The 16,236-nt window shown below is 45.0% G+C and overlaps 1 protein-coding gene across 1 annotated transcript; it reads left to right on the top strand.

Annotated features, from left to right (window-relative positions):
• The first annotated feature begins 2,078 nt into the window (after positions 1 to 2,078).
• CXCR6 (C-X-C motif chemokine receptor 6) lies at positions 2,079 to 4,398 on the top strand. The gene has a single exon (XM_063951300.1). It carries the CDS (start codon positions 2,079 to 2,081, stop codon positions 3,090 to 3,092), a length of 1,014 nt encoding a protein of 337 aa, XP_063807370.1. The 3' UTR covers positions 3,093 to 4,398.
• Positions 4,399 to 16,236: the final 11,838 nt, after the last annotated feature.

Below are 16,236 nucleotides of genomic sequence, written 5' to 3'. Positions count from 1 at the left end.
AAGTAACGTGTGTTACTGAAACCCTTGAGGAAAGTAACGTGTGTTACTGAAACCCTTGAGGAAAGTAATGTGTGTTACTGAAACCCTTGAGGAAAGTAATGTGTGTTACTGAAACCCTTGAGGAAAGTAACGTGTGTTACTGAAACCCTTGAGGAAAGTAACGTGTGTTACTGAAACCCTTGAGGAAAGTAACGTGTGTTACTGAAACCCTTGAGGAAAGTAACGTGTTACTGAAACCCTTGAGGAAAGTAACGTGTGTTACTGAAACCCTTGAGGAAAGTAACGTGTTACTGAAACCCTTGAGGAAAGTAACGTGTGTTACTGAAACCCTTGAGGAAAGTAACGTGTGTTACTGAAACCCTTGAGGAAAGTAACGTGTGTTACTGAAACCCTTGAGGAAAGTAACGTGTGTTACTGAAACCCTTGAGAAAAGTAATGTGTGTTACTGAAACCCTTGAGGAAAGTAACGTGTTACTGAAACCCTTGAGGAAAGTAACGTGTGTTACTGAAACTCTTGAGGAAAGTAACGTGTGTTACTGAAACCCTTGAGGAAAGTAACGTGTGTTACTGAAACCCTTGAGGAAAGTAACTTGTGTTACTGAAACCCTTGAGGAAAGTAACTTGTGTTACTGAAACCCTTGAGGAAAGTAACGTGTGTTACTGAAACCCTTGAGGAAAGTAACGTGTGTTACTGAAACCCTTGAGGAAAGTAACGTGTGTTACTGAAACCCTTGAGGAAAGTAATGTGTGTTACTGAAACCCTTGAGGAAAGTAATGTGTGTTACTGAAACCCTTGAGGAAAGTAACGTGTGTTACTGAAACCCTTGAGAAAAGTAACGTGTGTTACTGAAACCCTTGAGGAAAGTAACGTGTGTTACTGAAACCCTTGAGGAAAGTAACATGTGTTACTGAAACCCTTGAGGAAAGTAACGTGTGTTACTGAAACCCTTGAGGAAAGTAACGTGTGTTACTGAAACCCTTGAGGAAAGTAACGTGTGTTACTGAAACCCTTGAGGAAAGTAACGTGTGTTACTGAAACCCTTGAGAAAAGTAATGTGTGTTACTGAAACCCTTGAGGAAAGTAACGTGTTACTGAAACCCTTGAGGAAAGTAACGTGTGTTACTGAAACCCTTGAGGAAAGTAACGTGTGTTACTGAAACCCTTGAGGAAAGTAACGTGTGTTACTGAAACCCTTGAGGAAAGTAACTTGTGTTACTGAAACCCTTGAGGAAAGTAACTTGTGTTACTGAAACCCTTGAGGAAAGTAACGTGTGTTACTGAAACCCTTGAGGAAAGTAACGTGTGTTACTGAAACCCTTGAGGAAAGTAACGTGTGTTACTGAAACCCTTGAGGAAAGTAATGTGTGTTACTGAAACCCTTGAGGAAAGTAATGTGTGTTACTGAAACCCTTGAGGAAAGTAACGTGTGTTACTGAAACCCTTGAGAAAAGTAACGTGTGTTACTGAAACCCTTGAGGAAAGTAACGTGTTACTGAAACCCTTGAGGAAAGTAACGTGTGTTACTGAAACCCTTGAGGAAAGTAACATGTGTTACTGAAACCCTTGAGGAAAGTAACGTGTGTTACTGAAACCCTTGAGGAAAGTAACGTGTGTTACTGAAACCCTTGAGGAAAGTAACGTGTGTTACTGAAACCCTTGAGAAAAGTAACGTGTGTTACTGAAACCCTTGAGGAAAGTAATGTGTGTTACTGAAACCCTTGAGGAAAGTAACGTGTGTTACTGAAACGTACATCAGACGTACTCTTTTGTGTATTAAATAGGTTCTCAGCGCAGCTTATCAGAGCTGAGTACTCAGGATAAGCGGGGAGATGTATTAATCCTTGGAGAGTGGTTGGTAGTATATCTTTCTCCACTCAGCTTCTGTCATTTTTTCAAACCCAGCCTGTAACATTGCAGTTAGGGACTGATTGGCTGGTATGTTACCTCTCTCCAAGGCTTCGTACATCTGCCCTGTAGACTTTTATCCCAGACTGTTGTATTTAGTGAGATCTTTGCGTATTGGTGAAATAATGATATAACAATCCTTACTGTATATCCATCTTATATTCAATGCTAGATGGACTATGCGGAGCTTGTGTCGGCACTGGAGAAGAAAGACAATGGCACCAGTGATCCTTACCAGCTCAATGATCTGTTTATACCTATCATTTACTCCATCACCTGTATCTTTGGATTTATTGGAAACCTGCTGGTTATAATTGTGTTTGTCTTCTATGAGAAGCAGAAAACCCTGACAGACACATTTCTGGTGAACTTGGCCATTGCAGACTTTCTGTTCCTCTGCACGCTTCCATTCCTGGCGTACGAGTCTGTCCACTCCGGGTTCTTTGGTGACGCCATGTGCAAGATTACAAGAGGCATGTACAGAATAAACCTGTATACATCAATGCTTACACTTACTGCTATCACTTTCCACAGGTTTATTTCTATCACTAAAGTTACTAAGGTGAACCAATCTCAGGTGTACAAAGAGCGATGGAGACATGGCATGTGTGCCGTCATCTGGATGCTGTCGCTCCTTCTTGCAGTTCCACAGCTTAAATACAGCAAGGCTTCCGAGAACGGAATATGCATTGATGACTATAGCATGCCCAACATGGAGCTGGTTGTTCAGTCACTTCAGACGGCAATTGGGTTTTTATTGCCATTGTCAGCAATGATCATATGTTACACTTTTATCATAAAGACGCTAATTACTGCCAGGAGTACCCAAAAAACTAAATCAATGAGAATAATATTCCTATTAGTAGCAGTTTTTATTGCTACCCAACTGCCATATAATTCATTACTGTTATTATATGTATTGGCCAAGTCACTGAGCAATAACACGCACTTTGTGAGAGCACTGATAGTAACAGAAGCCATGGCCTTCACACACGCTTGTCTTAACCCAGTGTTATATTTTTTCATTGGCACAAAATTTAGAAATAATTTTTGGAAAATTCTGAAAAGTTTAGGGCTAACGAGACAGCATGAGGAATACTCTAGTAATATTAGGGTTACAGATGGTGATTCCAAGAATCTGTCTGCCTCAGCTAACACAGAAGCTGTAAGTATGCAACGCCTTTAAAATGAACAGCGTCTTCTTTTTTTTAATGATGTGAATTGAAAATAATGATCTTTGTCTCCTGAGTATCCCTTTGAAAATGTAACAAAGTAATATGGCCGTTTGTAGGAGTACACATCTCGCCAGGTTTTAGTCTTTGGGAGATTTGAGCCATCTAGTAAGCAAATCCAAAGCAGCTTCCTAAGGTACTTTATACACATCCCAGATTCTCCTAAGCAGCTCCCTAAGGTTTATACACATCCCACATTCTCCCAAGCAGCTTCCTAAGGTTTATACATATCCCAGATTCTCCTAAGCAGCTCCCTAAGGTTTATACACATCCCACATTCTCCCAAGCAGCTTCCTAAGGTTTAATCGCATCTCAGATTCTCCCAAGCAGCTTCCTAAGGTTTATACACATCCCAGACTCTCCCAAGCAGCTTCCTAAGGTTTAATCGCATCTCAGATTCTCCCAAGCAGCTTCCTAAGGTTTATACACATCCCAGATTCTCCTTAGCAGATTCCTAAGGTTTATACACATCCCAGATTCTCCCAAACAGATTCCTAAGGTTTATACACATCCCAGATTCTCCTTAGCAGATTCCTAAGGTTTATACACATCCCAGATTCACCTTAGCAGATTCCTAAGGTTTAAACACATCCCAGATCTAACCAAGCAGATTCCTAAGGTTTATACACATCCCAGATCTGGCTAAGCAGCTTCCTAAGGTTTATACACATCCCAGATTCTCCCAAGCAGCTTCCTAAGGTTTCTACACATCCCAGATTCTCCCAAGCAGCCTAGTGAGGTTTATACACATCCCAGATCCCCCCCCCCCAAGCAGCTTCCTGAGGTCTATACACACCCCAGATCTCCCCCAAGCAGGTTCCTAAAGTTTATACACATCCCATATTCTCCCAAGCAGCTTCCTAAATTTTATACACATCCCAGATTATCCCAAGCAACTTCCTAAGGTTTATACACATCCCAGATTCTCCTTAGCAGATTCCTAAGGTTTATACACATCTCAGATTCTCCTAAGCAGCTTCCTAAATGTTATACACATCCCAGATTATCCCAAGCAGCTTCCCAAGGTCTATACACATCCCAGATTCTCCCAAGCAGCTTCCTAAGGTTTATACACGTCCCAGATTCTCCCAAGCAGCCTACTGATGTTTATACACATCCCAGATCCCCCAAGCAGCTTCCTAAAGTCTTTACACATCCCAGACTCTCCAAAGCAGCTTCCTAAGGTCTATACACATCCCAGATTCTCCCAAGCAGCTTCCTAAGGTTTATACACATCTCAGATTCTCCCAAGCAGCTTCCTAAGGTCTATACACATCCCAGATTCTCCCAAGCAGCTTCCTAAGGTTTATACACATCTCAGATTATCCCAAGCAGCTTCCTAAGGTCTATACACATCTCAGATTCTCCCAAGCAGCTTCCTAAGGTCTATACACATCCCAGATTCTCCCAAGCAGCTTCCTAAGGTTTATACACATCCCAGATTATCCCATGCAGCTTTCCAAGGTCTATACACATCCCAGATTCTCCCAAGCAGCTTCCTAAGGTTTATACACATCCCAGATTCTCCCAAGCAGCCTACTGAGGTTTATACACATCCCAGATCCCCCGAAGCAGCTTCCTAAAGTCTATACACATCCCAGATTATCCCAAGCAGCTTCCTACGGTTTATACACATCCCAGATTCTCCCAAGCAGCTTCTTAAAGTCTATACACATCCCAGAATCTCCCAAGCAGCTTCCTAAGGTCTATACACATCCCAGATTCTCCCAAGCAGATTCCTACGGTTTATACACATCCCAGATTCTCCCTAGCAGATTCCTAAGGTTTATACACATCCCAGATTCTCCCAAGCAGCTTCCTAAGGTTTATACACATCCCAGATTCTCGCAAGCAGCTTCCTAAAGTTTATAGACATCCCAGATTATCCCAAGCAGCTTCCTAAAGTCTATACACATCCCAGATTATCCTAAGAAGCTTCCTAAGGTATATACACATCCCAGATTCTCCCAAACAGCTTCCTAAGGTTTATACACATCCCAGATTCTCCCAAGCAGCCTACTGAGGTTTATACACATCCCAGATCCCCCGAAGCAGCTTCCTGAGGTCTATACACATCCCAGATTATCCCAAGCAGCTTCCTAAGGTCTACACACATCCCAGATTCTCCCAAGCAGATTCCTACGGTTTATACACATCCCAGATTCTCCCAAGCAGCTTCTTAAAGTCTATACACATCCCAGAATCTCCCAAGCAGCTTCCTAAGGTCTATACACATCCCAGATTCTCCCAAGCAGATTCCTACGGTTTATACACATCCCAGATTCTCCATGGCAGATTCCTACGGTTTATACACATCCCAAATTATCCTAAGCAGCTTCCTGAGGTTTATACACATCCCAGATTCTCCAAAGCAGCTTCCTAAGGTTTATACACATCCCAGATTTGACCAAGCAGTTTCTTAAGGTTTATACACATCCCAGATTTGACCAAGCAGCTTCCTAAAGTTTATACACATCCCAAATTATCCTTAGCAGCTTCCTAAGGTTTATACACATCCCATATTCTCCCAAGCAACTTCCAAAATTTTATACACATCCCAGATTATCCCAAGCAACTTCCTAAGGTTTATACACATCCCATATTATCCCAAGCAGCTTCCTAAAGTCTATACACATCCCAGATTATCCCAAGCAGCTTCCTAAGGTCTATACACATCCCAGATTATCCCAAGCAGCTTCCTAAAGTCTATACACATCCCAGATTCTCCTACATACATTCCTAAGGTTTATACACATCCCATATTCTCCTAAACAGCTTCCTAAGGTTTATACACATCCCAAATTATCCTAAGAAGCTTCCTAAAGTCTATACACATCCCAGATTCTCCCAAGCAGCTTCCTAAGGTTTATACACATCCCAGATTCTCCCAAGCAGCTTCCTAAGGTTTATACACATCCCAGATCTCCCCCCAAGCAGCTTCCTAAAATTTATACACATCCCAGATTATCCCAAGCAGCTTCCTAAAGTCTATACACATCCCAGATTATCCCAAGCAGCTTCCTAAGGTCTATACACATCCCAGATTATCCCAAGCAGCTTCCTAAAGTCTATACACATCCCAGATTCTCCTACGTACATTCCTAAGGTTTATACACATCCCAGATTCTCCTTAGCAGATTCCTAAATTTTATACACATCCCAGATTCTCCCAAGCAGTTTACTAAGATTTATGCACATCCCAGATTCTCCCAAACAGCTTCCTAAGGTTTATACACATCCCAGATTCTCCTAAACAGCTTCCTAAGGTTTATACACATCCCAAACTATCCTAAGCAGCTTCCTAAGGTCTATACACATCCCAGATTCTCCCAAGCAGCTTCCTAAGGTTTATACACATCCCAGATCCCCCCCCAAGCAGCTTCCTAAGGTTTATACACATCCCAGATTCTCCCAAGCAGCTTCCTAAGGTTTATACACATCCCAGATCCCCCCCCCAAGCAGCTTCCTAAGGTTTATACACATCCCAGATTCTCCCCAAGCAGCTTCCTGAGGTTTATACACATCCCAGATTCTCCCAAACAGCTTCCTTAGGTTTATACACATCCCAGATTCTCCTAAGCAGCTTCCTAAGGTTTATACACATCCCAAATTATCCTAAGCAGCTTCCTAAGTGCTATACACATCCCAGATTCTCCCCAAGCAGCTTCCTGAGGTTTATACACATCCCAGATTCTCCCAAGCAGCTTCCTAAGGTTTATACACATCCCAGATCCCCCCCCCAAGCAGCTTCCTAAGTTTTATACACATCCCAGATTCTCCCAAGCAGCTTCCTAAGGTCTATACACATCCCAAATTATCCTAAGCAGCTTCCTAAGGTCTATACACATCCCAGATTCTCCCAAGCAGCTTCCTAAGGTTTATACACATCCCAGATTCTCCTAAGCAGCTTCCTAAGGTTTATACACATCCCAGATTCTCCTAAACAGCTTCCTAAGGTTTATACACATCCCAAATTTATCCTAAGCAGCTTCCTAAGGTTTATACACATCCCAGATTCTCCCAAGCAGCTTCCTAAGTTTTATACACATCCCAGATTCTCCCCAAGCTGCTTCCTGAGGTTTACACACATCCCAGATTCTCCCAAACAGCTTCCTAAGGTTTATACACATCCCAGATTCTCCTAAGCAGATTCCTAAGGTTTATACACATCCCAGATCTCCCCCCAAGCAGCTTCCTAACTTTTATACACATCCCAGATTCTCCCCAAGCAGCTTCCTAAGGTCTATACACATCCCAGATTCTCCTACGTACATTCCTAAGGTTTATACACATCCCAGATTCTCCTTAGCAGATTCCTAAGGTTTGTACACATCCCAGATTCTCCTAAGCAGCTTCCTAAATTTTATACACATCCCAGATTCTCCCAAGCAGCTTCCTAAGATTTATACACATCCCAGATTCTCCCAAACAGCTTCCTAAGGTTTATACACATCCCATATTCTCCTAAACAGCTTCCTAAGGTTTATACACATCCCAAATTATCCTAAGCAGCTTCCTAAGGTCTATACACATCCCAGATTCTCCCAAGCAGCTTCCTAAGGTTTATACACATCCCAGATTCTCCTAAGCAGCTTCCTAAGGTTTATACACATCCCAGACCCCCCCCCCCCCCGAGCAGCTTCCTAAGGTTTATACACATCCCAGATCTCCCCCCAAGCAGCTTCCTAAGATTTATACACATCCCAGATTCTCCCAAACAGCTTCCTAAGGTTTATACACATCCCATACTCTCCTAAACAGCTTCCTAAGGTTTATACACATCCCAAATTATCCTAAGCAGCTTCCTAAGGTCTATACACATCCCAGATTCTCCCAAGCAGCTTCCTAAGGTTTATACACATCCCAGATTCTCCCAAGCAGCTTCCTAAGGTTTATACACATCCCAGATCCCTCCATGCAGCTTTCTGCTTATTTGGTGCACACGTCTTTAGACACAGATTTCACATAGGAATATAGGGGGTAATTCCAAGTTGATCGCAGCAGGAAATTTTTTAGCAGTTGGGCAAAACCATGTGCACTGCAGGGGAGGCAGATATAACATGTGCAGAGAGAGATAGATTTGGGTGTGGTGACTCCAATCTGCAATCTAAATTGCAGTGTAAAAATAAAGCAGCCAGTATTTACCCTGCACAGAAACAAAATAACCCACCCAAATCTAACTCTCTCTGCAAATGTTATATCTGCCCCCCCTGCAGTGCACATGGTTTTGCCCAACTGCTATAAAAATATCCTGCTGCGATCAACTTGGAATTACCCCCATAGTCAGCCAATCTCTTGTTGGAAATGTCATATCTTACTATTATAAGTATAATTAGCTTTATATACAATATTAACACGTTATGTGTTTTGTTTGGTGTGTGCCTTTATTAATTTAATATGAGCTAAAAACTATAAAAAGCTGAAAGCACAAGATAAATATATTTGCATGTTGTATAATACTTATTAAATTGTTACAAAAAAACTTTTCAGTGTTTTCTTAAAATAAAACATAGCAATAAACTCCAAAACAATGGCGGGAGGTGCGGGAGCTATGTGACATAAGTAGTGACAGTCAGTCTATTGTGTGTACGCTTGAGAGCAGGGCCTCTCTACCCGGCCATTATTACCTAGTTTCCTTCTAGAACTATCTTCCCCCTCGTAACGTGCCACAGATAAGATAGCCTTCTATAGGAAATATTCATAATGGCAATTCCCAAACTCGTTCCTCAAGGAGCACTAACAGGCCAGGTTTTAAGAATACTCATCCTTGTGCACAGATGGTATAATCAAACTGACTGAGGTACTAATTAAGTCACCTGTGCTTAAGCATGTAACTGGCTGATATTTTCCCAAGAGCCATTCAGAAATTGTTGTTTCTTTTTATAATTGAATTAGGTCAAGAACATCTATTTCAAATGAATTCAACACTATTATATTTAAAAATAATGGCACGGCGTCGGTGCCCACCATTGATCTAAAGCAAAATTAATTGTCATAATTGATGAACGATGACCTTCCCTAGTATATTGGGGGTAATTCTGAGTTGATCGCAGCAGGACATTTTTTTAGCAGTTGGGCAAAACCATGTGCACTGCAGGGGGGGTGCAGATGTAACATGTGCAGAGAGAGTTAGATTTGGGTGGGTTATTTTGTTTCTGTGCAGGGTAAATACTGGCTGCTTTATTTTTACACTGCAATTTAGATTGCAGATTGAACACACCCCACCCAAATCTATCTCTCTCTGCACATGTTATATCTGCCTCCCCTGCAATGCACATGGTTTTGCCCAACTGCTAAAAAATTTCCTGCTGCGATCAACTTGGAATTACCCCCATTGTGCATGAACTTTAATACAAAAAATAAAATAAAACGTAATATCTATTTTAAATAAATTAGGAACAGCGCCTACTAGTGCAATTATTCAGTCATAGAGAAAGTGCCCAGTGCTCTGTGATGCACAAAAAACAACAATGGATTTATCTTTGATCGTTTAGATTCTTCTATATTCTATACTCATTGCAGAGTTCCACAGTTTCTATGTGAAAATAAAACCAAGAAATGAAACCACAGTGTGTACTGTATAAGAAGTCTCCTTGTTTAAACATAAAATATGTCAGGGGTAATGGTAAGGACGGCGCGCTCCGCAATATAATATCCTTATTTTTAAAGACAATAAAAATGTATTTAACAAACAAAAGACATATATAAGTGTACATAACATCCAGGTTTCAGTAATCAATAGCTTGTATCAAGCGTACAATGTACAGAATAACATGGCGCTTATCTGTATAGTCTAATGGAAATGGGATGATTGCAGTGTCCCAACGCGTTTCGTCAGCCTCTGACTTCTTCACCTATCAGTGGGGAGTGCACATCACACCTGCACATATCATTCTTAGGTTGTTACCACGTATGTGGCGCCAAGTTCAACAAATAATCCATATCTATCTATCTTATCTATCTATCTATCTATCTATCTATCTATCTATCTATCTAATATCTCACCATCTTTTATCTCTCGACGTATCGAGGATTCGCTTAGTATTGATAATAAACACCATTGTGGAATACCAGGGCTCTTCTCAGCTGGCGCTATGCTGGGGGCAGAGGTGCTTTCAGTGAGTGCTGCTGGATACAGTGTGTGATGTACTAAACAGAAAATGTGGTAAAACCCCTGTTTTCGGGGGTATTACCACATTTTCGTATGTACTAACCCCCGGCCGCCTGCATTTTCACCCCTCAGGTTATCGCGATACCCTATAGAAGCCTGTGGGCGTCTTACCGCCAGCCACCGCCCCGCTGACCCCCCTCCCCTTGGCATACCTCTGTTAAGGCAGCCCTGGTCCCGTAAGCCAAACTCCTCCTCCCCCTAGCAACACAGACGGAAGTCGTTCCGGCTGCAGGGGGAGGAGGCGCCGGGGACAGCCTGCTGCCTGCATGCCATGCAGGGAGGAGATGGCGATCCCAGAAAGGTGACGGAGACCCCCCACACACCACCTCACAGGTATCGCGGGGGGCCTCCATCACTACATTGATATGTTAGTACATATGCGATTAGCATCGCTGCGGTGGGTGGCGAGGGGCGGCGATGTATGTTAAGGAGCAACCACCGGGTATATACAGGGGACGGTACTCAGCCTGTGTTACATTTCCCTGGTTACTGCTCCTCTCTGCAGGGGTGTGGGTGTGACTGGGTGTGTGTGTATGTGTATGTGTGTGACTGTGGGTGTGTATGTGTGTGTGACTGTGGGTGTGTATGACTGTGGGTGTGTATGTGTGTGTGACTGTGTGGGTGTGACTGTGGGAGTGTATGTGTGTGACTGGGTGTGTATGTGTGTGACTGTGGGTGTGTATGTATGTGGGTGTGTATGTGTGTGACTGTGGGTGTGTATGTGACTGTGGGTGTGTGACTGTGGGTGTGTATGTATGTGTGTGACTGTGGGTGTGTATGTGTGTGACTGTGGGTGTGTATGTATGTGTGTCTGTGGGTGTGGGTGTGACTGTGGGTGTGTATCTTTGTGGGTGTGTGTGTGACTGTGGGTGTGTATGTATGTGTGTGACTGTGGGTGTGTATGTATGTGTGTCTGTGGGTGTGTGTGTGACTGTGGGTGTGTATCTTTGTGGGTGTGTGTGTGTGACTGTGGGTGTGTATGTATGTGTGTATGTGTGTGACTGGGTGTGTATGTCTGTGGGTGTGTATGCGACTGTGGGTGTGTGACTGTGGGTGTGTATGTATGTGTGTGACTGTGGGTGTGTATGTGTGTGACTGTGGGTGTGTATGTATGTGTGTCTGTGGGTGTGTGTGTGTGTGACTGTGGGTGTGTATCTTTGTGGGTGTGTGTGTGACTGTGGGTGTGTATGTATGTGTGTGACTGTGGGTGTGTATGTATGTGTGTCTGTGGGTGTGTGTGTGACTGTGGGTGTGTATCTTTGTGGGTGTGTGTGTGTGACTGTGGGTGGGTGTGTATGTATGTGTGTGACTGTGGGTGTGTATGTGTGTGACTGTGGGTGTGTATGTATGTGGGTGTGTGTGTGACTGTGGGTGTGTATGTATGTGTGTCTGTGTGTGTGTGTGTGTGTGACTGTGGGTGTGTATCTTTGTGGGTGTGTGTGTGACTGTGGGTGGGTGTGTATGTGTGTCTGTGTGTGTGTGTGTGTGTGTGTGACTGTGGGTGTGTATCTTTGTGTGTGTGTGACCGTGGGTGTGTGTGTGTGACTGTGGGTGTGTATGTATGTGTGTCTGTGGGTGTGTGTGTGACTGTGGGTGTGTATCTTTGTGTGTGTGTGTGTGACTGTGGGTGTGTGTGTGACTGTGGGTGTGTATGTATGTGTGTCTGTGACTGTGTATGTGTCTGTGAGTGTGTGTCTTTGTGGGTGTGACTGTGAGTGTGTATGTATGTGTGTGACTGTGGGTGTGTATGTATGTGGGTGTGCGTGTGACTGTGGGTGTGTATGTATGTGTGTCTGTGGGTGTGTGTGTGTGACTGTGTATCTTTGTGGGTGTGTGTGTGACTGTGGGTGTGTGACTGTGGGTGTGTATGTATGTGTGTCTGTGGGTGTGTATCTTTGTGGGTGTGTGTGTGACTGTGGGTGTGTATGTATGTATGTATGTATGTATGTATGTATGTGTGTCTGTGACTGTGTATGTGTGTGTGTCTGTGAGTGTGTGTGTGACTGTGGGTGTGTATCTTTGTGGGTGTGTGTGTGACTGTGAGTGTGTATGTATGTGTGTGACTGTGGGTGTGTATGTATGTGTGTGACTGTGGGTGTGTATGTATGTGTGTGACTGTGGGTGTGTATGTATGTGTGTGACTGTGGGTGTGTATGTATGTGTGTCTGTGGGTGTGTGTGTGTGTGACTGTGGGTGTGTATCTTTGTGGGTGTGTGTGTGACTGTGGGTGTGTATGTGTATCTTTGTGGGTGTGTGTGTGTGTGACTGTGGGTGTGACTGTGGGTGTGTATGTATGTGTGTCTGTGACTGTGGGTGTGTGTGTGACTGTGGGTGTGTATGTGTGTGACTGTGGGTGTGTATGTATGTGGGTGTGCGTGTGACTGTGCGTGTGACTGTGGGTGGGTGTGTGACTGTGGGTGTGTATGTATGTGTGTGTGTGACTGTGGGTGTGTGTGTGTGACTGTGGGTGTGCGTGTGACTGTGGGTGTGCGTGTGACTGTGGGTGTGTATGTATGTGTGTGTGTGACTGTGGGTGTGTGTGTGACTGTGGGTGTGTATGTATGTGTGTGTGTGACTGTGGGTGTGTGTGTGACTGTGGGTGTGTGTGTGACTGTGGGTGTGTATGTATGTGTGTCTGTGACTGTGTATGTGTGTGTGTCTGTGAGTGTGTGTGACTGTGGGTGTGTATCTTTGTGGGTGTGTGTGTGACTGTGGGTGTGACTGTGGGTGTGTATGTATGTGTGTCTGTGACTGTGGGTGTGTGTGTGACTGTGGGTGTGTATGTGTGTATCTTTGTGGGTGTGTGTGTGACTGTGGGTGTGACTGTGGGTGTGTATGTATGTGTGTCTGTGACTGTGGGTGTGTGTGTGACTGTGGGTGTGTATGTGTGTGACTGTGGGTGTGTATGTATGTGGGTGTGCGTGTGACTGTGGGTGTGTATGTATGTGTGTGTGTGACTGTGGGTGTGTGTGTGACTGTGGGTGTGTATGTATGTGTGTGTGTGTGACTGTGGGTGTGTGTGTAACTGTGGGTGTGTGTGTGACTGTGGGTGTGTATGTATGTGTGTCTGTGACTGTGGGTGTGTGTGTGACTGTGGGTGTGTATGTGTGTGACTGTGGGTGTGTGTGTGACTGTGGGTGTGCGTGTGACTGTGGGTGTGTATGTATGTGGGTGTGTGTGTGACTGTGGGTGTGTATGTATGTGTGTGTGTGTGACTGTGGGTGTGTGTGTGACTGTGGGTGTGTATGTATGTGTGTGTGTGTGACTGTGGGTGTGTGTGTGACTGTGGGTGTGTGTGTGACTGTGGGTGTGTATGTATGTGTGTCTGTGACTGTGGGTGTGTATGTGGGTGTGTGGGGGGCTGCACTGATTGGCAGATATTGGGGGAACACCTCAGAATGCTGAGGGGCCAGGGTGTGCGTCTGAGACCGCTGTCTTCTGGAAGATTATCTTCTGACAGCCGCCTACTGAGCGGTCACATCAGATGCCTTTGAGAAAGTCACGTGATCATGACAAAACGCGTTACACTCCGTTACCTGTTGCCCCCTAAACACACACGTGGGGTCGCACAGCAGTTTGAACTTTCCCGGCTTCACCGGCAGCATTGCGCTACTATCCCTGGCTAAGAAACAGAGCAGTGTCCGCGCCTCCATGCGCCAGGGAATGACCACTAGAAACGCGCGCATGTATTAGGATGGGGTAGGTTCTGCGCTAGACCCTTCACCCACCCACATGGACCAGCGGCAGCCATTAGACACATACCATACCCTAGTGCAGTGATTTTCAACCTTTTTTTAGACACGGCACACCGAATAATATTTTAAAATTCCCAGGGCACACCATCAGTTCCCCACAGAAAAAAAACAAAAAACACACATTGGCCCTCACAGTAAAGAAAAAATCCACACATACATTGATTGGCCTACACAGTTGCTCCCCACATAAATCAATCACATTTCTCCCCACATAAATCGTATTGCTCCCCACATTAATTATTCACATTGTTCCCCCCATAAATCCTTATTCTCCCCACATAAATCTTATTGTTCCCCACAGGAGAAATAAAATAACAAATATTAGCCCCTACCGGTCAGCTGTCCTCCTCCCTGTCCCTCGGTTGTGGGCGTTCATAGTGGAGTGCTGCAAATACTGAGCAGCGGGCGGGCGGGCAGGTGTGGATGTGGGTGGGCAAGTAAAGCTGTGTATGCAGGCGGGAACTGGAAGATGTGTAAGCAGGCAGGTGGGCTGGGTGGTAGACGCGGCAGCAGTGACCTATGATATCACACCGCCGCGTCTTCAAGTCATTGGTCACGGCCGGAGCATGACTGATCCTCTAAGAAGAGCCCGGGCCAACAGTTCACTATGAAGGTGCAGGACACTGCTCTGGTTCCGCGGCACACCTTGCAACTGGTCGCGGCACACTGGTTGAAAAAGCCTGCCCTAGTGACATCACTGGCTCATTCCACTGCCGCACACTGTACAGCATTTACATATTCCTCACTCAGGATTAACCATACCTCCCCAGTGTCACGCGGGTGGGGGCAGCTGGGAGATCCCCCCTGTCACTCGCTGCTCTGATGGTCTATTCCCCGACAGAGAGGGACAGGGGGCACAGCCAGCAGCTCACTGCCCCCACACTGACACAAATAGGGGGGCGTGGTTTGCAAGTGCAGCGACTGATGCAAGGTCACGCCCCTTTCCACATGGCCACACCCATTTATGCGATGCCATGCCCCGGCGCACGTTAATGTCCCTCCTTATTCACCTCAAAAGTTGGGGGGTATGGGATAACTGCTGTGTGAAGGCTGCCACAGGTGTGGGCCGGATTCACCACTAGGCAACATAGGCAGCCGCCTACAGCCCGGCAGGTACAGTGGGGCCCTGACCATCACAGCAGAGACAGCAGGTAACGGTGTCAGGTGTGGTCAGGCTCTTCGGTAGATGCTAGAATCAAGTTGGAGAAAGGTCCTCTGACGTCAGGGGGAGGAGCCACAACACCAAGGGGTGGAGGTAGGCTAGCGGGATAGTTCTGCTATCCGTGTCACCTGACCAACTTCTCCCTATAGTAACCTGCAGCGCAGCCCCTCAGCTGTTACTTAGGAGAAGCCCCGCCCCCTCAGACTGCGCGCCACGTGGACCGGAGCTGCTGCTGCTGCTGAGCCTCCACATGGTGAGAACATTCTGGCGGGAAGAATGTCCTGTGACATATATAATGTGTATGGGGATCTGATGTGTGACATATATAATGTGTATGGGGATCTGATGTGTGACATATATTGTGTATGGGGATCTGATGTGTGGTATATATTGTGTATGGGGATCTGATGTGTGGTATATATTGTGTATGGGGATCAGATGTGTGACATAGATTGTGTATGGGGATCAGATGTGTGACATAGATTGTGTATGGGATCTGATGTGTGACATATATTGTGTATGGGGATCTGATGTGTGGTATATATTGTGTATGGGGATCAGATGTGTGACATAGATTGTGTATGGGGATCTGATGTGTGACATAGATTGTGTATGGGGATCTGATGTGTGACATATATTGTGTATGGGGATCTGATGTGTGACATATATTGTGTATGGAGATCAGATGTGTGACATATATTGTGTACGGGGATCTGATGTGTGACATATATTGTGTATGGGTTAGGGTTAGGGTTAGGGTTAGGGTTCGCGTTAGGGTTAGGGTATTAGGGTTAGGGTTAGGGTTCGCGTTAGGGTTAGGGTTAGGGTTAGGGGGTTAGGGTTAGGGTTAGGGTTAGGGTTAGGGTAGGGTTAGGGTTAGGGTTAGGGTTAGGGTTAGGGTTAGGGTATTAGGGTTAGGGTTAGGGTTAGGGTTAGGGGTTAGGGTTAGGGTTAGGGTTTAGGGTTAGGGTTAGGGTTAGGGTTGGGTTAGGGTTAGGGTTAGGGTATTA

Source organism: Pseudophryne corroboree, unplaced genomic scaffold (assembly GCF_028390025.1).
Source record: "Pseudophryne corroboree isolate aPseCor3 unplaced genomic scaffold, aPseCor3.hap2 scaffold_1454, whole genome shotgun sequence".
NCBI classification, from domain to species: Eukaryota; Metazoa; Chordata; class Amphibia; order Anura; family Myobatrachidae; genus Pseudophryne; species Pseudophryne corroboree.
Note: the sequence above shows the minus strand (reverse complement) of the source record. Positions and strands in the feature narration are given on the sequence as shown.

What these genes read in the sequence shown, in the direction of transcription:
- CXCR6 (XM_063951300.1), top strand. Translation starts at nt 2,079, where the DNA reads ATGGACTATGCGGAGCTTGTGTCGGCACTGGAGAAGAAAGACAATGGC.